Source organism: Trachemys scripta, chromosome 22 (genome assembly GCF_013100865.1).
Source record: "Trachemys scripta elegans isolate TJP31775 chromosome 22, CAS_Tse_1.0, whole genome shotgun sequence".
NCBI classification, from domain to species: domain Eukaryota; kingdom Metazoa; phylum Chordata; order Testudines; family Emydidae; genus Trachemys; species Trachemys scripta.
This window is the reverse complement of record NC_048319.1, coordinates 13538686-13561186: the sequence shown is the minus strand read 5'-3', so window position 1 is coordinate 13561186 and position 22501 is coordinate 13538686. Positions and strand designations below refer to the sequence as shown.

At 43.2% G+C, this 22501-nt stretch overlaps 1 protein-coding gene across 3 annotated transcripts in view; it reads right to left on the bottom strand.

Annotated features, from left to right (window-relative positions):
* Positions 1–19217, bottom strand: part of ELAVL1 (ELAV like RNA binding protein 1) — a 97040-nt gene extending 77823 nt beyond the window's left edge. The window contains exon 1 of one of the 3 annotated variants that reach the window (XM_034754980.1): positions 19115–19217. Coding sequence is in view for 1 of the 3 variants with exons in the window: in XM_034754978.1 (XP_034610869.1) it covers positions 16404–16439 (36 nt within the window). In the remaining 2 variants the exon portion in view is untranslated. Of the gene's footprint in view, positions 1–16403; positions 16503–19094 lie in introns of those variants that run through there. The other 2 variants (XM_034754981.1, XM_034754978.1) reach the window with 2 other exon arrangements.
* Positions 19218–22501: the final 3284 nt, after the last annotated feature.

Sequence of the window (22501 nt, the reverse complement as noted above, 5' to 3'; positions counted from 1 at the left end):
CAAATAGCCACAAAAGCATCTAGATGATAGGTCATCAGGCTCAGACAGAAGGTAACCGAGTAGAGGTACCAACTTGGATCTGACTGCCTCATACCACAATCCCTTACCATCAAAAGGTATGTTCTTCTGGTAGATTTCTTCCAAGGTGGCAGGACACAAGCCTGTGAATCTCTACCCTGTCAACAGCTAAGCTGTCAGCGAGAAGGTTCCCACAATGAGATAAAGCAAGGGTATCCTAGATCAGTGGTTCTAAACCAGGAGTCCGGGGCATCCTGAGGGACCGTAAACAGGTTTCAGGGCATCCACCAAGCAGGGTCAGTATTACACTCACTGAAGCCCCACTGCATGGGGCTGAAGCCCAGGGTCCTGAGCCCCGCCACCTGGGGCTGAAGCTAAAGCATGAGCAATGGAGCTTCGCAAGGGATCTTGTGGCATGGGGTCCCAGATAATTGCCCTGCTTGCTACCCCTTAATGCCAGCCCTGGCTTTTACATGCAGAGAGCCAGTTATTGTGGCACAGGTGGGCCGTAGAGTTTTTACAGCATGTTGGGGGAGGCGTGAGTTTCCCGGGGGGAGGAGAGGTTGAGAACCCCTGTCCTAGATCTGAGACCAGACTCTGCAAAAGCCAAATCTCATCAGCCTATCTACAAAAGAGTTAGGTAGAGTCCTCTGGCTTTGCATATTCACACACTTGTGAAATACATGTCCCCAACCTTATTTCCTTCCAACTACACTTGTTTATGGACACAGGAACCTCAGTGTCTGCTTTGGATTCAAAAACCTACATTCTGTTTCTCCCAGTAAGATGGGGCATATTTACTGTTTGCCAAAAAGGATTAAATTTCCTCCAGAATCTTTCCTGTTAATGAGGAGCTCAAGAGCACTCATGTTTGGGGGAGTTAACCTGCAGTCTTGTCCCTATTTTCTAAAAATCTAATTTTGTAGCCTTCTCAAACACTGCTCAGGATTCTTGAACAGAGGTGACCAGTTCTCTTGAAGGGGGAAAGAGGGGGAACAGTGTTCTGGCAGGCTGCTAGTGATAGAAGGCAGACTAAGTACTTCAGAACCTTTAGAAAAATCCTTTATTTTCTGCCTGCAGAAAAGGGTCTTAGGACCCTTTGGCTTCTGCTGTTGCTGAGTCAGAATACCCAGTGCAGGGGATATCGGGCTTCTTCCTTTTGAAATCAGCCATCAACACGAACAATTTCCAAGGGAAGCCTTTTCTTTTCCCCCATTATATGAATGTTTGCCAAATGCTTGGTGCTAGGATGGCAAGTGCAATCCCAATAGCCACAACTTCTAGAATGTTTGAATCATGCAGCACTTCTATGCCTGCAGCCAAGCAGACATTCATTCATGAGGCAGCACCTCTTGCCACTATATCACCTGCATCCAAAGTAGACTGGGTCTGCATCCTCGTGAACTAGCTTCATAAGCTCCTGGTATTCCTCTTGGAGAAAAGAGGCTCAATCTGGATTGAGGCCTTCTTACCAAGCTCCACCTGATCTCTGGTCAAGAAAACTTAGACTATGGCACACAGGTTTACTGGTCTGACTGAAACCACTTTGGAATATCTCTGTGTCACCATTTTGGATTCTGAGGCACAATACAGTGAACAAAAGTTTTTGTAATGGCCACCTCCATCACCAAGAGCTTGGGGGGGAGGGAGGAGGGGAAATCAGAGACTTAACCAGTGGCATTCTTATGGAGGATGGACTTTGTACAGCTACCTCATCTTGAAGGTAGTCAAAGGATTCACCACATCCTCTCCAGCTAGTCTAAAATAAGGTACCTCACATTTACAGGATTGAAAGACTGCAGAACCCGGGAGAGATTACAAGTCACAATTTGGCTGATTTAGAGCGCTACTGTAAGAACTGGAAGCAAGTAGGGTTCTTGCCTGAAGAGTCAGTCTTGTACAGGCAGAGCCCTCTGGCTCATCATTATCCAAAATACAGTTCCATCACTCTGATAGTCAATTTACCTTCACTCAAACAAACACCTGGATTTGTTTAGACAACGTAGGGCAGGAGGGCCCTGTAGCACTCCAAGTGCTCTGCTAAGCACCAATGCTAACTGTCCAGAGCCCTCAATGCAACTGTGCCAGAGTTTCCTTTCCTTGGCTTTGGTGCAAAAAGCACTCTGACTGCACTCCGATCTGATATCTGGTAATAAAGGGCAAGATTAATGCCTTAAAACTGGTACTGGCTTCATCACAGCCTCACAGAACACCCAGAACTGTTTGGGCAAGACTGAGGACCCCAAATGCAGAAAGGGCAATCCAAAAAAAGCTTAACACAGGAGCTGTCTCGAATACAGGGTTTCAACTGAAACATGCTGGGGAGCTGTTGACTCTTTGCACCCTCACCTCTTATGTGAAGCTTCATCTTATCCAGCAAAGTGAAGCTCAGTATCATATGACATATAACAAAGCCATCTGAGCGATGAATATTGGTGGGGGAAGGGACTCCTACATTGATACAGGTGGTGCTGGCACCAAGTTCTGATGGGCAAGCTATCATGGCCAACTCGAGTTTCAGCTCCAAGGGTTTACCCTTTTAAGTACACTGGCTGACCTCAGGAGTCTTCCTGGGCTGCCGAAAGGAGAGCTTCAGTCCTCTGCAAAGAGCTCCTCCTGTTTCTTCAGTGCCATGGTGACACTTGTTGACATGTCACCCATGCAAATCACAGAGGTAAACACAACCAACTTGGCCATCTGTACTAGACACTGTTCTACCACACAAGTTTTGAACCTACTGAGCAGTCTTCCTTGGAAGCCACACCTGAAATAAAACAAGAGAGACACTACTGCAAGAAGGGAAGTGCCAGACCAATGAACAATCACCAGAGAGAGACTGATACTGAATCACTGAGGTGCCTAGACTCCAACACTAGCGTGCCAAGAACAACATTACAACCAAACAGGGCTAAAGAAATAAAAACCTTACTCTGGAGTAACTGTGAAAGTCTAAACACTAAGGCTGACCAATCAGGAAGAGCATTCACTGCAAACCCCTCACATATAAAAACAGGTCTAAGTGACGCAGAGGTGGTCCTGTGGAAAAATAATGTAATCAGAATTAAATATTTTATCAGAACAAATACTCACATGGAGGCAGAATTAAGGTTACAACCATAATTCTGGCATTTACTAACAATTCAGTGCTTGACTTTGTAAGTTTAGTGTTCCTTTAACAGTTTACTTTTAATATGAATTCCTCCTTAATTAACATTGCAGTAGTAACAGTTGTTCTACCAAGTTGCAATTCTGTCCACTCGGCAGTCTCCAACATACATGAGATTTTGTTTTTCTGCATTTTATTCTTCATCTTATTCCAAAAGAACAACTCTGTCTACCACCTTTGTACGTTGGAAGTATCTGGATATGCCAGACTGATTGACTTCAGCTAAAGCTCATCTTTCCTTTCACAAATTATTCAAAGCCTACAGAAGTTCTCCCTGCTATTTTTAAAACTACTAAGAAGTTTGTAGTACAGTTTAAAAAGGAATACCACCTTAGTCAAGTAAAACAACCACAGTTGCTTCTGTAGCCTCTCTCATCACCCGAAGAGACACAGAACTCACACCAGGCCCAAATTCAAGAGACTTATTTAATGGCTACAACAATCCCACCTCCACTGCCTCTGACCCTGATACTACTTTCCTGGGAGCCAATGTGCACATTCTCCACCAGTTGTGATTTTAAGTTCATCCCATCTCTCCCCCTGTGCCCTGGCCTGAATTCCCCCTCATGCACATCCTCTCTTCAGGCCCTCCCATTCCCAAACATATCATATGCTTCTCATTCTCTCCCTGGCATGGATTCCTCTCCTTCTCTCTTCCTCCAGAGCCTAGATACACTCAACTCTTCCCCCTCCTTTTCCCAAATGTCCACCCAAACTACAGATCAATGGACAAAGAGAAAGAAGCAGATGTATATATTTTAAACTATCATCTTTGATACAATGCATCTCACAATCTTACTCATCATTCATTCAACTGGTCTGAAAATCATCACACACTGAAAGCTAACTGAAGAAATGGAAACAAAACATTCTACTAAGTGGCAAAGCTCTGAATTGGGGAGGTGAGATCACTGATATAGGTTCACAGGATTTAACATTAGAATCTATAAAGATTAGAAACACAGGAAGAAAATAAACATGGCTTGGAAAAATGCAAATAAATCTAAAATACAACCAATAGGGAGGAGAAACCTGGAAGTCAGCAATGCTGTTCAAGACCTACGGGTAAGTGGACAGCAAATCGGACATTAGAACTCATATTATAAAAGGTTTTGAGAATTAATGATACATTAGATAAGTTCACAAGCAAAAAATCTTTAGCTTTTGTATAGACTCACTCTAACCATTAGAAAACAAGGAAATGTAATTAAGTGGTCATTCCTTAACATCCCACCCTCATTCACACTTCACAACTCAGTACCATGCACCTCTAACATGTACACACAACACTACAAACTCACTGGACCTCAAAACCTGAACTCCAACTTCAGCAACATGACATATGCTTGAAGACATCTCTTTACTAAATTATTCTAGTGTGTGTTATGTGCACATGAGGGAAACATGAGTTTGGAATCAAGTTTGTGCATTCCATGCAAGTGTTATTAACAGAGATAACTTGGTGTGGATATTGGGTTAGAGATGCATGGTACTTTGACTGATAGGAAAACTCAGAGCAGGTAAACATGAACCATGGGTGTTAAGGGTGGATCAGTAGATGTTACATTTAATAAGTTTAGATTGCTTACATTTTTTTGGGTGGTAATTTCCTTAGGTTTTATTAAGTGTGGGTGTTTGAGTGGGTATCAAGAAAAGGGAAAAGCAATGGGGGAGGGGAAGTGTGCACATCCCCTATAGACACCATACAGTAGTTTTCCTCCCTTCTTCTACTGGTTTTACCCATGTTAAGTAGGGGCAGGGTTCTCTCCTGGATTACTGCCCCACATAGCAGCTCTTCTCTTCCATTATTTTTGTACTACATAATGCTCATTCTACACCCTGGTTCCTGGCACTATTAGTCTCCTTACCAGGCATTCTAAGGAAAAGAAAATGTGAGAGCATCAGAATAAAGATAGTAGACTTCAACAAAGCAGATTTTACCAAACTGAAAGAACTGGTAAGTAACCTCCCATGGAAAGAAAAATCTCAAGGAAAAAGGAGCTCAGGAGAACTGGCAGTTTCTCAAACAGACAATATTAAAGGCACATCAGCAAACTATACCAATGCAAAGGAATGAAAGGAAGAGGCAAATATGGCATCATCAGGAGCTCTTTAATAACTTAAATAAAAAGAATCCTGCAAAAAGTGGAAACACGGAAAATTGCTAAGGATGAGTACAAAAATTGGCATCACAGAGACTTAGTGGGAGAATACATGTGACTGGAATATTGGCATAGAAGGATACAACTTGCTCAGGAAGGACAGGCAGGAAAAAAGGGAGGAGGTGTTGCCTTATATATTAAAAATGTATACACTTGGATTGATGTTGAGATAGAAATAGGAGGCAGACTTGTTGAAAGTCTCTGGGTAAGGATAAAAGGGGTAAAAACCAAGGGTTAGAACTGGAAGGGACCTTGAAAGGTCATTGAGTCCAGCCCCCTGTCTTCACTAGCAGGACCAAGTACTGATTTTTGCCCCAGATCCCTAAGTGGCCCCCTTAAGGATTGAACTCACAACCCTGGGTTTAGCAGGCCAATGCTCAAACCACTGAGCTAGCTATCCCTCCCTCCCATGGTAGGGTGTACTACATCTAACCAGGAAAAAGAGGTGTACAAGGCTTTTTTTAAAACACCAAAGCACAGCACTTGGTGGTGATGGAGAACTTCAACTACCCAGACATCTGTTAGGAAAAATGACACAGAAGGGCACAAATTATCCAATACATTCCAAGAACCTGTTGGAGACAATTTTTTATTTCAGAAGGTGGAGAAAGCTACTAGGGGAGAAAGCTACTGTTCTAGATTTTATCTTGACAAATAAGGAGGAACTGGTTGGAAATTTTAAACAAGAAGGCAGGTTGGGTGAAAGTGATCATGAAATGGTTGAGTTCACGAGTCTAAGGAATGATAGGAGGGAAAACAGCACAATAAAGATAATGGATTTCAAGGCGGCAGAGTTTAGCAAACTCAGGGAGTTGGTAGGTAAAATCCCATGGGAAGCAAGTCTAAGGGGGGAAAAACAGTTCAAGAGAGTTGGCAGTTTTTAAACAAGTTTCAGAGTAACAGCCGTGTTAGTCTGTATCCGCAAAAAGAAGAACAGGAGTACTTGTGGCACCTTAGAGACTAACAAATTTATTAGAGCATAAGCTTTCGTGGACTACAGCCCACTTCTTCGGATGCATATAGAATGGAACATATAATGAGGAGATATATATACACACATACAGAGAGCATAAACAGGTGGGAGTTGTCTTACCAACTCTGAGAGGCCAATTAATTAAGAGAAAAAAAGCTTTTGAAGTGATAATCAAGCTAGCCGAGTACAGACAGTGTGATAAGAAGTGTGAGAGTACTTACAAGGGGAGATAGAGTCAACGTTTGTAATGGCTCAGCCATTCCCAGTCCTTGTTCAAACCGGAGTTGATTGTGTCTAGTTTGCATATCAATTCTAGCTCTGCAGTCTCTCTTTGGAGTCTGTTTTTGAAGTTTTTCTGTTGTAATATAGCCACCCGCAGGTCTGTCACTGAATGACCAGACAGGTTAAAGTGTTCTCCCACTGGTTTTTGAGTATTTTGATTCCTGATGTCAGATTTGTGTCCATTAATTCTTTTGCGTAGAGACTGTCCGGTTTGGCCAATGTACATGGCAGAGGGGCATTGCTGGCACATGATGGCATATATCACATTGGTAGATGTGCAGGTGAACGAGCCCCTGATGGTATGGCTGATGTGATTAGGTCCTATGATGATGTCACTTGAATAGATATGTGGACAGAGTTGGCATCGGGGTTTGTTACAAGGATAGGTTCCTGGGTTAGTGGTTTTGTTCAGTGATGTGTGGTTGCTGGTGAGTATTTGCTTTAGGTTGGGGGGTTGTCTGTAAGCGAGGACAGGTCTGTCTCCCAAGATCTGTGAGAGTAAAGGATCATCTTTCAGGATAGGTTGTAGATCTCTGATGATGCGCTGGAGAGGTTTTAGTTGGGGGCTGAAGGTGACAGCTAGTGGTGTTCTGTTATTTTCTTTGTTGGGCCTGTCTTGTAGGAGGTGACTTCTGGGTACTCGTCTGGCTCTGTCAATCTGTTTTTTCACTTCAGCAGGTGGGTATTGTAGTTTTAAGAATGCTTGATAGAGATCTTGTAGGTGCTTGTCTCTATCCGAGGGATTGGAGCAAATGCGGTTATATCTTAGAGCTTGGCTGTAGACAATGGATCGTGTGGTGTGTCCTGGATGGAAGCTGGAGGCATGTAGGTAAGTGTAGCGGTCAGTAGGTTTCCGGTATAGGGTGGTATTGATGTGACCATCGCTTATTAGCACAGTAGTGTCCAGGAAATGGACCGCTTGTGTGGATTGATCTAGGCTGAGGTTGATGGTGGGATGGAAATTATTGAAATCATGGTGAAATTCCTCAAGGGCTTCTTTTCCATGGGTCCAGATGATGAAGATGTCATCAATGTAGCGCAAGTAGAGTAGGGGCGTTAGGGGACGAGAGCTAAGGAAGCGTTGTTCTAAGTCAGCCATAAAAATGTTGGCATATTGTGGGGCCATGCGGGTACCCATAGCAGTGCCGCTGACTTGAAGGTATATATTGTCCCCAAATGTGAAATAGTTGTGGGTGAGGACAAAATCACAAAGTTCAGCCACCAGGTTAGCTGTGACATTATCAGGGATACTGTTCCTGATAGCTTGTAGTCCATCTTTGTGTGGAATATTGGTGTAGAGGGCTTCTACGTCCATAGTGGCCAGGATGGTGTTTTCTGGAAGATCACCGATGGATTGTAGTTTCCTCAGGAAGTCAGTGGTGTCTCGAAGATAGCTGGGAGTGCTGGTAGCGTAGGGTCTTAGGACAGAGTCTACATAACCAGACAAGCCTGATGTTAGGGTGCCAATGCCTGAGATGATGGGGCGTCCAGGATATCCAGGTTTATGGATCTTGGGTAGCAAATAGAATACCCCTGGTCGGGGTTCTAGGCATGTGTCTGTACGGATTTGTTCCTGTGCTTTGTCAGGGAGTTTTTTTAGCAGATGGTGTAGTTTCTTTAGGTAATCCTCAGTGGGATCAGAGGATAATGGCCTGTAGAATGTGGTGTTAGAGAGCTGTCTAGCAGCCTCCTGGTCATATGTTTTTAAACAGACATTATTAAGAGCACAAGAGAAAACTATCCCACTGCACTGGAAAGATAGGAAGTATGGTAAGAGACCACCCTGGCTTAATCACAAGCTCTTCAATGATCTAAAACTCAAAAAAGAGTCTTACAAAAAGTGGAAACTAGGTCAAATTACAAAGGATGAATATATAAAAAAATAATACAAGTACGTAGGGACAAAATTAGCAAGGCCAAGGCACAAAATGAGATTAAACTAGCTAGAAACATAGACAAATAAGAAGAAAACATTTTACAAATATACTGAAAGCAAGAGTAAGATCAGGGACAAGGTAGGCCCATTATTCAATGAGAAGGGGAAACAACAACAAAAAATATCGAAGTGGCAGAAGTGCTAAATGACTTTTTTGCTTCAGTTTTCACCAAAAAGACTCAACATCTATCATAGTGAATGCCAGTGAAAATAAGGTGGGATCAGAAGCTAAAATAGGGAAAGAACAAGTTTAAAAAAAAGTCTTCAAGTCACCAGGGCCTGATGAAATGCATCCTAGAATACTCAAGGAGCTGACCGAGGAGATATCTGAGCCATTAATGATCTTCAAAAAGTCATATAAGATGGGCGAGATTCCAGAGGACTGTAAAAGACAAATGTAGTGTCAATCTATAAAAAGGGAAACAAGGACAACCTGGGGAAATACAGACCAGTCATCTTAACTTCAGGACCTAGAAAGATAATGGAGCAAATAATTAAGCAATCAATTTGCAAACATCTAGAAAATAATAAGGTGGTAACAGTCAACATGGATTTGTCAAAAATAAATTGCATCAAACCAACCTAACAGCTTTCTTGGACAGGGTAACAAGCCTTGTGGATAGGGGGGAAGCGGTAGATATGGTATATCTTGACTTTAGTAAGGCTTTTGATACTGTCTCAGGTTACCTTCTCATAAATAAACTAGGAAAATATGACCTGGATGGAGGTGCTATAAGGTGGGTGCACAACTGGTTGGAAAACAGTTTGCAGAGATTAATGATCAGCAGTTCACAGAGAAGCTGGAAGGGCAAATCGATTGGGGTCCTGCAGGGATCAGTTCTGGGTCCGGTTCTATTCAATATCTTCATCAATGATTTAGATAATGGCATAGAGAGTACACTTATAAAGTTTGTGGATGATACCAAGCTGGGAGAGGTTGCAAGTGCTTTGGAGGATAGGATTAAAATTCAAACTGATCTGGACAAACTAGAGAAATTATTTGAAGTAAAGAGGGTGAAATTCATTAAGGACAAATGCAAAATACTCCAATCAGTTGGCACACATACAAAATGGAAAATGACTGCCTAGGAAGGAGTACAGCGGAAAGAGATCTGGGGGTCATAATAGACCACAAGCTAAATATAAGTCAACAGTGAAACACTGTTGCAAAACAAGCAAACATCATTCTGGAATGTATTAGCAGGAGCGTTGTAAGCAAGACACAAGAAGTAATTCTTCCGCTCTACTCTGCACTGATTAGGCCTCAACTGGAGTAGTGTGTCCAGTTCTGGGCGCCACATTTCAGGAAAGATGTGGACAATTTGGAGAGTTCAGAGAATAGCAACAAAAATGATTAAATGTCTAGAAAACACGACCTATGACAGAAGATTGAAAAAATTGGGATTGTTTAGTCTGGAGAAGAGAAGAGAAGACAGAGGGGATGTGAAAACAGTTTTCAAGTACATAAAAGGTTGTTACAAGGAGGAGGGAGAAAAATTGTTCTTGTTAACCTCAGAATAGGACCAGAATCAATGGACTTAAATTGCAGCAAGGGTGGTTTAAATTGGACATTTGGAAAAACTTCCTGTCAGGGTACTTAGGCACTGGAATAAATTGCCTAGAAAGGTTGTGGAATCTCCATCATAAGAGCAGGTTAGACAAATAATTGTCAGGGACGGTCTAGATAATACTTAGCCCTGCCATGAATGCAGGGCAATGGACTAGATGACCTCTCAAGATCCCTTCCAGTCCTACTATTCTATGAATAGAATACAAGCATGTAGGGACAAATTCAGAAAGATTAAGGCACAAAGGGAGTTACACATAGCAAGGCAGTAATAAGAGGGTTTTTTAAATACATTAGGAACAAAAGAGAGGAAGGAAAGTGTAGGTTCTCAATTTAACAGGAAAGGAGAGCTAATAATAGAAGACATCAAGAAGGCTGAAGTGTTTAATAACTATTTTGCTTCAGTCTTCACTAAAAAGGCAAATTGTGACCAGATACTTAACAAAATTAATATTAACAAGGGGGAAGGAAGGAAGGAACACAAGCCAAAACAGGGATAGAACAGGTTAAAGAATATTTAGGTAAGTTATGTATTCAGGTCAGCAGGGTTGAAATGGACCCCAGATACTTAAGAAACTAGCTGAAACAACCTTGGAACCATTACCAATTATCTTTAAGAACTCACGGAGGACGAGGAGGTTCCAGAGGACTGGAGAAGCGTAAATGTAGTACCTATCTTTAAAAAGAGGGGGTGAAGGAAGAGGACCTGGGGAAATTATAGACCAGTCAGCCTAGCTTTGATACCTGAAAAGATATTGGGACAAAATATTAAACAACCAATCTGTAAGCACCTAGAGAATAACAGGGTTGTAAGTAAAAGCCAACATGGATTTTGTCAAGAATACAATAAACCAAACCAACCTAATTTCTTTTTCTAATAGTATTACTGCCCTGGTTGTTGGTAAGGGGTGGGAAGGGAAGAAAAGATGTAGACATGATATATCTGGATTTTAGAAAGGCTTCTAACAGTCCCACATGACATCCTCATAAGCAAACTAGGGAAACATGGTCTAGAAGAAGCTCTATAAAGTGGGTGCAAAACTGTCTGAAAGATCATACCCAAAGAGCAGTTATCAATGATTTGCTGACAGACTGGGATGGCATATCTAGTGGGTCACACAGGAGTCTGTCTTGGGTCCAGTAGTATTAAGTAATTACTTGCATAACAGAGAGGAGAGTATGCTTATATATAATCTGTGTGTGACACCAAGCTGGAATAGGTTGCTAGAACTTTGGAGGACAGAATTAGAATTCAAAACAACCTTGACAAATGGAGAATTGGTCAGAAATCAACAAGACGAAATTCAGTACAGACAAGTACTACACTTAGGAAGAAAAAAAAGAATCAAATTCATAACTATAAAATGGGAAATAACTGCCTAGGCAGTTGTACTTCTGAAAAAGATCTGGGGGTTATAGTGGATCACAAACTGCATATGAGTCAACAAGCTGCAAAAAAAGGTGAATATCATTATGGAGTGTATTAACAAGAGTGTTGTAAAACATGGGAGGCAAAGTTACATGTTTCAGTCCTGCCACTTGGGGCTCAGGCTTCAGATTAGGCTCAAGTATCACATTGAAATGTAAGTACAATATTTACATTCCAATTGATTTATTTTATAAATGTGGTAAAAATGAGAAAGTAAACAATTTTTCAGTAATACTGTGCTGGGACACTTCTGCACTTTATGTCTGATTTTGGAAGCAAGTAGTTGTGGTACACATGACAAATCAGACTCCTGAAAGGAGTATAGTAGTCTGGAAAGGTTGAGAACCACTGTGTCAGACAAATGATCAATCTAACCCAGTGTCCTCTCTTCTGACAGTGGCCAATGCCAGTTGCTTCAGAAAGAATGAACAGAATAGGGCAATTATTGAGTGATCCATCGCATCATCCACTCCCAACTTCTGGCAGTCAGAAGCTAGGGTAACCCAGAGGATAGGCTTGCATCTCTGACCATCTTGGGTAATAGCCATCCAGGAACTTATCTAATTCTTTTTTAAACTTACAACATCCCCTATACTGGTTGACTGTGCACTGCATGAATTAGCACTTCCTTAGGTTTGTTTTAAACCTGCTACTTATTAATTTCACTGGGTGAGCCCTGCTTCTTGTGTTAGGTGAAGGAGTAAATACCACTTCCTTATAAACTTTCTCTGCACCATTCATGATTTTATAGACCTCTAGCACAGGGGTGGCCAACCTGTGCCTGAGAAGGAGACCGAATTTACCAACGTGCATTGCCAAAGAGCCATAGTAATACATCTGCAGCCCGCCACATGAGCTCCCCCGCTCCCAGCGTCTCCCGCCCACCAGCGCCTCCCCCTCCCTACCCGCATCTCCTGATCAGCTGTTTTGTGGCATGCGGGAGACTCTGGGATAGGAGGGGGGAGGAGCGAGGGCACTGCAGGCTCAGGGCACATTGGAAAGCAGGCGCCTGTAGCTCCAGCGTTGGTGCCTATACAAGGAACCGCATATTAACTTCTGAAGAGCCGCATGTGGCTCCAGAGCCACAGGTTGACCACCCCACTCTAGCATATCTCCCCTTAGTCATCTGTTTTCCAATATGAAAAGTCCCAATCTCTTTAGCCTCTCCTCATATGGTAGCTGTTCCATCCCCCTAATCATTTTTGATGCCCTTCTCTGTTCCTTTTCTAGTTCTGATATATTTTTTTTGAACCAGGGTAACCAGAACTGCACAGAGTATTGAAGGGGTGAGTGTACCATGGATTTATATAGTGGCATTATGATTTTTCCATCTTATTATCTATCCCTTTCCTAATGGTTCGTAACATTGTTAACTTTTTAGACTACCACTGCACATTGAGCGGATGTTTTCACAGAACTATCTATGATGATTCCAGGATCTTTCTTGGGTGGTAACAGCTAATTTAGACCCCATCATTTTATATGTATACTTGGGATTATGTTTTCCAATGTGCATTACTTGCGTTTATCAACACTGAATTTCATCTGCTCTTTTGTTCCCCAGTCATCCAGTTTTGTGAGATCTTTTTGTAACTCTTCACAGTCAGCTTTGGCTTTAGCTACCTTGAGTAGTTTTATATTATCTGCAAATTTTGCCACCTCATTGTTCACCCCTTTTTCCATATCATTTATGAATACACTGAACAGTACTGGTCCCAGTACAGATCCCTGGGGGACACCACTATTTACCTCGCCACATTCTGAAAACAGACCATTTATTTCTATCCTTTGCTTTCTGTCTTTTAATCAGTTACTTATCCCATGACAGCTTACTGTGCTTAAGAGCCTCTGGTGAAGGACCTTGTCAAAGGCTTTCTGAAAGTCCAAGTACATTATATCCACTGGATCACTCTTGTCCACGTGTTTGTTGACCCCCTCAAACAATTTTAATAGATTGGTGAGGCATGATTTCCCTTTACAAAAACCATGTGTTTATCTGGGTGTCTGGTAATTCTGTTCTGTTCATAGTTTCAACCAATCTACCTGGTGCTGAAGTTAGGCTTATCAGTCTGTAATTGCCAGGATCACTTCTGGAGTTCTTTTAAAAAACCGGTATCACATTAGCTATCCCCCAGTCATCTGGTACAGAAGCTTACTGAAGTGACCGATTACATACTACATACCCACGGTTAGTAGTTTTGCAATTTCATATTTGAGTTCCTTCAGAACCCCTGGGTGACTACCATCTTGTCCTAGTGACTAATTACCGTTTATCAATTTGTTCCAACACCTCTATCGACACATCCATTTGGGACAGTTCCTCAGATATGTCACCTAAAAAGAAGGGCTCCAGTGTGAGAAACTCTCTCTCATCCTCTGCAGTGAAGACCAATGCAAAGAATTCATTTAGTTTCTCCACAATGGTCTTATCTTCCTCGATCATCCAGTGGCCCCATTTCTGATGTACTTAAAACAAAAATTACTGTTAGTTTTTGTGTCTTTTGTTAGTTGCTCTTCAAATTCTTTTTTGACCTGCCTAATTATACTTTTACACTTAACTTGCTAGAATTTATGCTCCTTTCTATTTTCCTCAGTAGGATTTGACTTCCAATTTTTAAAGGATGCCTTTTTGCCTTTAACCGCTTCTTTTACTTTGTTGTTTAGCCATAATAACAGTTTTTTGCTCCTCTGTGTTTTTTTAATTTAGGGTATACATTTAATTTGACAAATTACACCCAGTTCATAAAACCAGACTTCATGGTGGGAAGGCTGATGATAGGGTCCAGAAGACAAGACAGCAGGATGGAAGAGGCCAGTCACCATCCCGACCTTCCCAATGCTGAAGGAATATGATGTGGAGGGTCAGGACATTCCTCTCCTGCCCCCCACCTAATAATTCCAGTTCAAGCAATTTCTAGGATTAGGAGGCCAACTTGGAATTCTCGAGCAATTGGCACTAATTAGCACTGCTGCCATCTCCAAGGCTCCCCCAAAGAGTAACATAGTAAGCAGGAAGAAGCAGGTTGTAGCACTGGGTTCATATCTCCCCTTCAGTGCCTTCTATAGCACAGCTCTGCCACTATGTCAAAGATGGTGATGCTTGACATAAGAGAAACCTTCAAGCAGCGATGTCTTCTACAGGAGCTGTAGACAACTGTTGCCAGGCAAGACTCCCACTCTCAGAATGGGGGCATTAAAACAAAGGGTTCATTGGGGAGAAAGGCATATCCCCATCCCTCCTATACCCTCCACTATTACTTCCCCCCCGCACTCCTAATCAGCACCTTTCTTGTCTCCAGCTCTACCACATGTTAGCGTAGGATAGATCAAGAGACTCTCTCTGCCTACCAGATTCCAAAATTGCTCCCTGGACATGCTCCCTCCTCAGCACAAATTTCAGTTAAAGAAAACTGAAAATCCACTCCCTCTACCCATGTGGTGCTCACAGCAAGGAAGAAAAGAAAAGGGAGCTGGGATATGAGGGGTAGTGAGCAGTGTCTTTCCCAGCTGCATTCCTCCGAGTTCAGCCTCAGACAGCAATTTATCTTTGGATCAGTACAGTAACCACTACTGTCAGATCGACAAATCATAGATGGTTCATCAAAATTAATTATGCAGGGGAAGATGAGAGTAAGTAAAGGAAAACAGGGGGTATTGATGGAAGTGAGGGATGATGTACTGGCAATGCTAGTTTATCAAACACCCTGAGGATGATCAACTACGGGGACTGCCTGGGGAGTAGGGCTCCTGACTGTCTCCTACAAGGAGCGGGAGGAATTTTAACTTTTCCTCTCTTCTGTTAGAAACCAGAAGGGGTCAGCATAGTTACAGGTTTCAGTGGTAGCCACATTAGTCTGTATCAGCAGCAAAAAAAAAAAAAAAAAAAAAAAGGAGTCCTTGTGGCACCTTAGAGACTAACAAATGTATTTGGGCATAAGCTTTTGTGGGCTAGAACCCACTTCATCAGATGTAAAGTGAAAAATACAGGAGCAGATATAAATACATGAAAGGATGTGGGTTGCTTTACCAAGTGTGAGTTCAGTCTAACGAGATAAATCAATTAACAGCAGGGTACCAAGGGAGGAAAAATAACTTCTGAAGTGGTAAGAGACAGTTGACAAGAAGGTGTGAGTAACAGTAGGGAGAAATCAGTATTGGGGAAATTAAGTTTAGATTTTGTAATGACCCAGCCACTCCCAATCTTTATTTATTGATTGGTGTTTTGGAACCAAACCTTGCTACAAACCCCGGTGCCAACTCTGTCCACATATCTATTCAAGGGACACCGTCATAGGACCTAATCACATCAGCCACACCATCAGGGGCTCATTCACCTGCACATCTACCAATGTGATCTATGCCATCATGTGCCAGCAATGCCCCTCTCCTATGTACATTGGCCAAACCAGACAGTCTCTACGCAAAAGAATAAATGGACACAAATCTGACATCAGGAATCATAATATTCAAAAACCAGTAGGAGAACACTTCAATCTCTCTGGTCACTCAATAACAGATCTCAAAGTGGCAATTCTTCAACAACAAAAATTCAAAAACAGACTCCAATGTGAAGCTGCAGAACTGGAATTAATTTGCAAACTGGATACCATCAGATTAGGCCTGCTGTTAATTGATTTATCTCATTAGACTGATCTCACACTTGGTAAAGCAACCCCCATCCTTTCATGTATTTATACCTGCTCCTGTATTTTTCACTTCATACATCTGATGAAGTGGGTTCTAGCCCACGAAAGCTTATGCCCAAATAAATTTGTTAGTCTCTAAGGTGCCACAAGAACTCCTTGTTTTTTTTCCAGCATAGTTGGTAAGTTATAAACAATAAGTTTAAAAATAGTTATATATCACCAACATTCGATGACACAAGAACCCATAGGGATGTGAACATATGAGGTCAGCAGTCTGGGGTTTCTAGGTGCCAAGGTCATGTAGCTGCAAAGATCAAAAAAACTGGAGACACCCTGATGTATTTCTGAAAAAGAGGATTTTAAAATTTATATTGTATCCAGCAGCAAATACTAATGTTCCTAAGACCCTCAAAAATTAAAGAGAGCCTCAGCGTGTTCTGTAGTTTTAGGGCTTTACACTGGGAAGTTTACCAAAATAGCTATTCTGGAATGGTGGTTTCAGTATAACGCCATGTGGACACTTATTCCAAAGCAAGACTGCTCACAAAGGGCTTGTGCCAATATAACTATTCTGGAGTAATTATTCCAGAATAGCTACTTCCATAAACATTCAGGGCTTCAGATAGTAAGGGCCCATGAAAATCAGATGTCTAATACAACCTTAGCCATGATACCACTAAAACTTTTCCATAATACATCTCTGCCCTGAAATTCTTACAATCAACATAGGTATCAAAGAAAAGGAGGGGGCGGGGAGGGAATCACTTCAGGAAACAGAGGGTGAAGGTTCCTGGGACTGCTTAGAGAGGTGAGTTTTAAAGGAAAGAGGTTGAGCTTCTGGCAGATGTAGACATGATGTTGCAGCTATAGAAGGTAAAAGTGATAGAAGGCACAAAAATAGGAATGGGGAAAGGAGACAAAGGTTTGAAGAAGGCAAAAGGATGAAGCAGAGAGTGAATAAAGAAAAGAGACGGAGATGGTGGGGGTTAAAGGCAATGTAGGGCCTTCTATGAGGATTATGCTCCTTTTATGAATTCAGAGACAGGAAGCCTAGGAAGGATCGCAGTAACATTAAATCACAGGAAAGAAAGATGACTTTGGCAGCAGCATTTCAAACAGACTGGAAGGAGAAGAAACAAGAGAAGGAGAGGCCAGACAAGAGATTACAGTAATAAAGGCAAGAAGTGACCAGGATATGGACAAGCGTTTTAGCAGTCAATACAGGACGATTTTTGAAGAAAGAAGCAACAGGTGTTAGCAAAAAGACAACATGGGTCAGAGTAGAATAAAAGGTCATAGCAAGATTACAGGCTGAGACACAAGAAAAAGTAGAGTATCAGAGGGGTAGCTGTGTTAGTCTGGATCTGTAAAAAGCAACAGAGAGTCCTGTGGCACCTTTAAGACCAACAGATGTATTGGAGCATAAGCTTTCGTTGGTGAATACCCACTTTGTCACACGCATGAGAAAGAGTAGAGTTATTAATGAAGACAGAAAAGAGAAATTAGGAGAAAAGATGAGAAGGTCTACTTACCAGTAATTAGTTTTGAGTAGATTGTCAGTACACATCCTCATTACTGGAATGCAGGATGCATGGGCCAGCACTGCCAACACAGAAGTTGAAATAGTGGCTGGACACCCAAGATGTCAGCATCAGCTAAGTATGCTAGAATGGATAGGGGGTATGGAAGTGTCATGAGTATCTAGGGATACAGGAGTGATAATGAATTTATAAGTGGTGATGAAGTCAGAAAGAGGAAAGTATGCAGAAGAAGCGAAAACGGAGAACTGAAGGACAATGACAGACAGAAAGAGGTGAGTACGAAAAACTGTTCAAAGGAAACTGAGTTGTCAGCAACTCTAACTAACTGTATGACACCCCATCTATTCAATACATCATCCAAGTGCAAGATAAGGAAGAAAAAGAAAAAAATCACAACAATCAAGGGGACTAAGTCATCAATCAGGTCAAAGGCAGCAAAAATTAGTAAGAGAACACTCTATGTGACCCAGCCCCTTCCTCCTTACCCCCTCCACAATATCAACATAGCCAAGACCCCATGACCCAAAATATTCCCCCATCTGCTTCTACCAGGGCACAAAACACACCCTCCCACACATACACTCCCCCGCAAACATCTCACACACACCCGCTCCCCTCTACACATACACTTCATCATCAATCACCCTGCATCAGAAGCAGATACAACACACACTCTCCCCCTGGGCCAGATCCACATACACTCTCTCTCTCTACACACACATTCTTCCCATCACCCAGCTCACTACACATACAGGTGGTCAATACACTCGGCTTTACTCGAAAAATCTCTCACCAGAGCAACCTCACTGACGGTAACACGAGTGGAGCGCTAATATAGCCAAGGTTTTGCACAGTCTCTGGCATTTAACACGATGTGGGGTAACCTTATTCAAAGCAGGTCTAGCTTACAGTGCTAATGTGAATGCACATGGGATCCCTGTCCACACTAGTACTCCCACCCACTGCGACCACCAGTCAGTGGAGTTGCTCTAGTCTTACCAATAGTGGGAAATTAAAAAAAAAAAAAAGACCATGATGTAGACAAGCCCACACCCGCTCCCCCTGGCCTGCATCCTGCACACACAATACCACTGCAACCAGCTCCACTTCTCCCCTCCACAGGCCCCAGCTCTGGTCTGATGTGCCCCCGCAGGCCCAGGATCTCCCCCTCCAACAGGCCCGGATCCGCCCCTCCCCCCAGACACAGGCCCAGGGTCTCCCCCTCCAACAGGCCTAGGTCTGCCCCTCCCCCACACACACAGGCCCCAGGTCTCCCCCGCAGGCCCAGGCCACAGCCTCGCTCTCGCGCCCAGCGTAGCCCGCCTTCCCACCGCCAGGAGACACGTCCGGCCTGGCCCCAGCCTACCCGCACACCTCGGCCAGCCTGGCCTCACCTGGCGGCGGCTCCGGCAGGGCCTGGGCAGCGGGAGGGTAACAGCTCCGCAGCGCGCACAACAAGCCGCTCGCTGCGCCGCCTGCACACGCCCCCCGCTCCGCCCACCGACCCCCATTGGTTACTTTGCGCACGTGGCCGGCGCCCTATTGGAACAACACTCAGTCCGTCAATGGTACCCCTGGGGGCGGGCTCTCCCAGCAGGCGGGAGTGGGGGAGTGGAGGCCGGGATGGGCTGGAGCGGGAGCCCCGGGCCTGGAGCGGGGAGAGCCGGGGATGGCGGGGAGTCACCTGGGCTGCCTGCGCAATGGCCCCCGAGCCCCTTTTCTTGGCGCTTGCTGTGTCTCGGGAGGAAGGGCCCATCCCCTGTCCAGACCAGAACTAGCCCCCCTGTTTGGTTGCCCCATTTAGCCCAAAGCTGCTTCCACCCCTTGGGGAGCGTGTTCACTGGCACATGTAGCAGCTAGCCTTGGCAGGGTCCAGCCCGCCTTTCTGGAGCTGGGCTGGTGGAGCAGAGGATTGTTCTGTTCGTGTGTTTTTTAGAGAGCGAGACACTCAGGTCACTGGTTTGATTCCGAGGGGAAGAAAACTCTTTATCTACTTATCAGAGGGGTAGCCGTGTTAGTCTGAATCTGTAAAAAGCAACAGAGGGTCCTGTGGCACCTTTAAGACTAACAGAAGTATTGGGAGGATAAGCTTTCGTGGGTAAGAACCTCACTTCTTCAGATGCAAGTGATGTCTTGCATCTGAAGAAGTGAGGTTCTTACCCACGAAAGCTTATGCTCCCAATATTTCTGTTAGTCTTAAAGGTGCCACAGGGACCCTCTGTTGCTTTTTATCTACTTAGACACGTCTGCTTGCAAAACCGATGTTAATACAGTCACAGAAGGCAAAGATACAATTGTCAGCCTAAACGTTCATTTTCCTTTGGAATCTTTAGGTTCAAGAAATGAGGAAATGAAGGCATGAATGAAAGGAGTAAAGAAAGGTCAGGCTACAAATATAGGAGTAAAAGGCTCACACGGGGGCAGAAGGCTTCAAAATGACAGTTTTGGCAGTGGATACTGATGTTCATCCTTCCTCTGCTCCCAAGCATTTTTGGCCAAAGCAAATCATGGGCACCGTAAGCACTCTTTCATAGGTCCTGGCAAGTAGGAGTCTTTCTGCCTTTCAAGCACCTATTTGGCCTGGCCCCAATTCTATTTGCAGAGATGGAACAAAACTCTTAACACTCCCTGGCTACAAATCTTCAGAGCAATAGGGTGGTAAGGGTGAAAAGCAAGAAGCTGGAATAATTGAAAAGCTCTAGCTGCATTCACTGATATCAAAAGACATGACTGGGTGAAATGATCTCTTTGTGTGGTGGGCAATATCAAAACACAGGACACAAAGAGAAATAGATTGTTACAGTACAAGTCAATGTTTGTGCCAAGGTGAACATGAGAGCTGCTCTACCCCAAAATAGCAAGCCAGCTATTTTAGTGCAAAAAGCATTATGTTGTGTAAAGGCATGACAGTTATTTGAAGCAATGCCACCATATGACTGCACTGTTAATTTTTTAAAGAAAGTGTGATGCTGTTTTGAGGGAATGTCTTCATTTTGTGTTGTGAAGTTCTGACGCCATATGATGACACATCTGTGCAATTGCCTTCGTGTTGCATTAGGATATGGCATTTTTTTAAATTTGATGCTAGTTTGTCACCATGCAATTACAGACTCCTAGTCTTTAAGACCAAAAGGGACCATCATGATCAACTAGCCTGACATGCACATCACAGACCACAGAACCTCACCTCCTGAAATAGGCAATTAACCTCTAGCTGAGTTACTGAAGTCCTCAAATCTTGATTTAAAGACTTACAATTACAGAGAATCCACCACTTACTCTAGGTCAAACCAGCAAGTGACCCTTGCCCCATGCTGCAGAGGAAGGCAAAAAAAAAAAAAAAGTCTCTCTGACAATCTTACCCAGGGAAAAATTCCTTCGTGACCCCAAATATAGCAATCAGTTAACTTAGATCTTGAACATGTGGGCGAGACCCACCAGCCAGTATCTGGGAAAGAACTCAGAGCCCTCCCCATTTAGTAACCCATCTCCAGCCATTAGAGATATTTGCTAATAGCAGATGCAGATGAGCCATATGCCATTGTAGGCAACTTCATCAGACCATTCCTTCCATAAACTTATCAAGCTAAATCTTGAAACAAATGAGGGTTTTGCCCACACTATTCTCCTTGGAAGGCTATTCCACTCCTCTGATGGTTAGAAACCTTTGTCTAATTTCAAGCCTAAACTCGTACATAGTCAGTTTATATCCATTTGTTATTGTGCCAGCATTGGCCCTTCACTTAAATAACTCCTTTCTTTTCCTTGTGTTTCTCCATCTGATGTATTTATAGAGAGCAATCATATATCCCCTCAGCCTTCCTATTGTTAGGCTAAACAAGACCAAGCTCTTTTAATATGCTCTCATAAGGCAGGTTCTCCATTCTTCTGATTATCCTAGTAGCCCTTCTCTGCACCTGTTCTGGTCTGAATTCATCTTTCTTAAATATGGGATTCCAGAATTGCACACAGTATTCCAGATTAGGTCTCACTAGTGCTTTGTACAATGTTAATAACACTTACCTATCTCTACTGAAAATACCTGGTCTAATGTGCATTATAGGATTGCATATGCCTTTTTCACAGCCACATCAGCCTCACCACGTCTTGTGATGATGCAATGTGGTGACATTTGGCCAGAGCCGGATCCAGCGTTTTTGCCGGCCCAAGCGGCAAAAAAACAACAACAACAAAAACGTGATTGCCAGCACTTCAGCGGAGGCGCCACTTCTTCGGCAGCAATTCGGCTGCAGGTCCTTCCCTCTGAGAGGGACTGGGGGACCCACTGCCGAATTGCCGCCGAAGAGCCAGACGTGCTGCCCCTTTCCGTTGGCTGCCCCAGGCACCTGCTTGCTACACTGGTGCCTGGAGCCAGCCCTGCATTTGGTACAACTCAAACATGTTGAATGATATTATGTTGCTATAAATGCAACATGAATACATTTCAGTTCAATTAAATAATGGTGTGAAGACATTTGAAGAAACTTGGTGACAATTAAGCAAACCTCCTCAACTTGTGATTCCGAACACAGTACAACAGTGTTATGATGTTACATTTACATGATATCACTACATATTGAGATGTTTGTTACAGAACGATGGTGTTCTGAGATATTACAATGACATTTCAGCTCCATGCCATGATGTCACACAATGTAGTGATGACATTTGACAAACAGTGAAGCTCTGCAGTATTATGAAAAATCATGGAGCAGGTCCTCAAAGAATCCATTTTGAAGCACCTGGAAGAGAGGAAGGTGATCAAGAACAGTCAACCGATT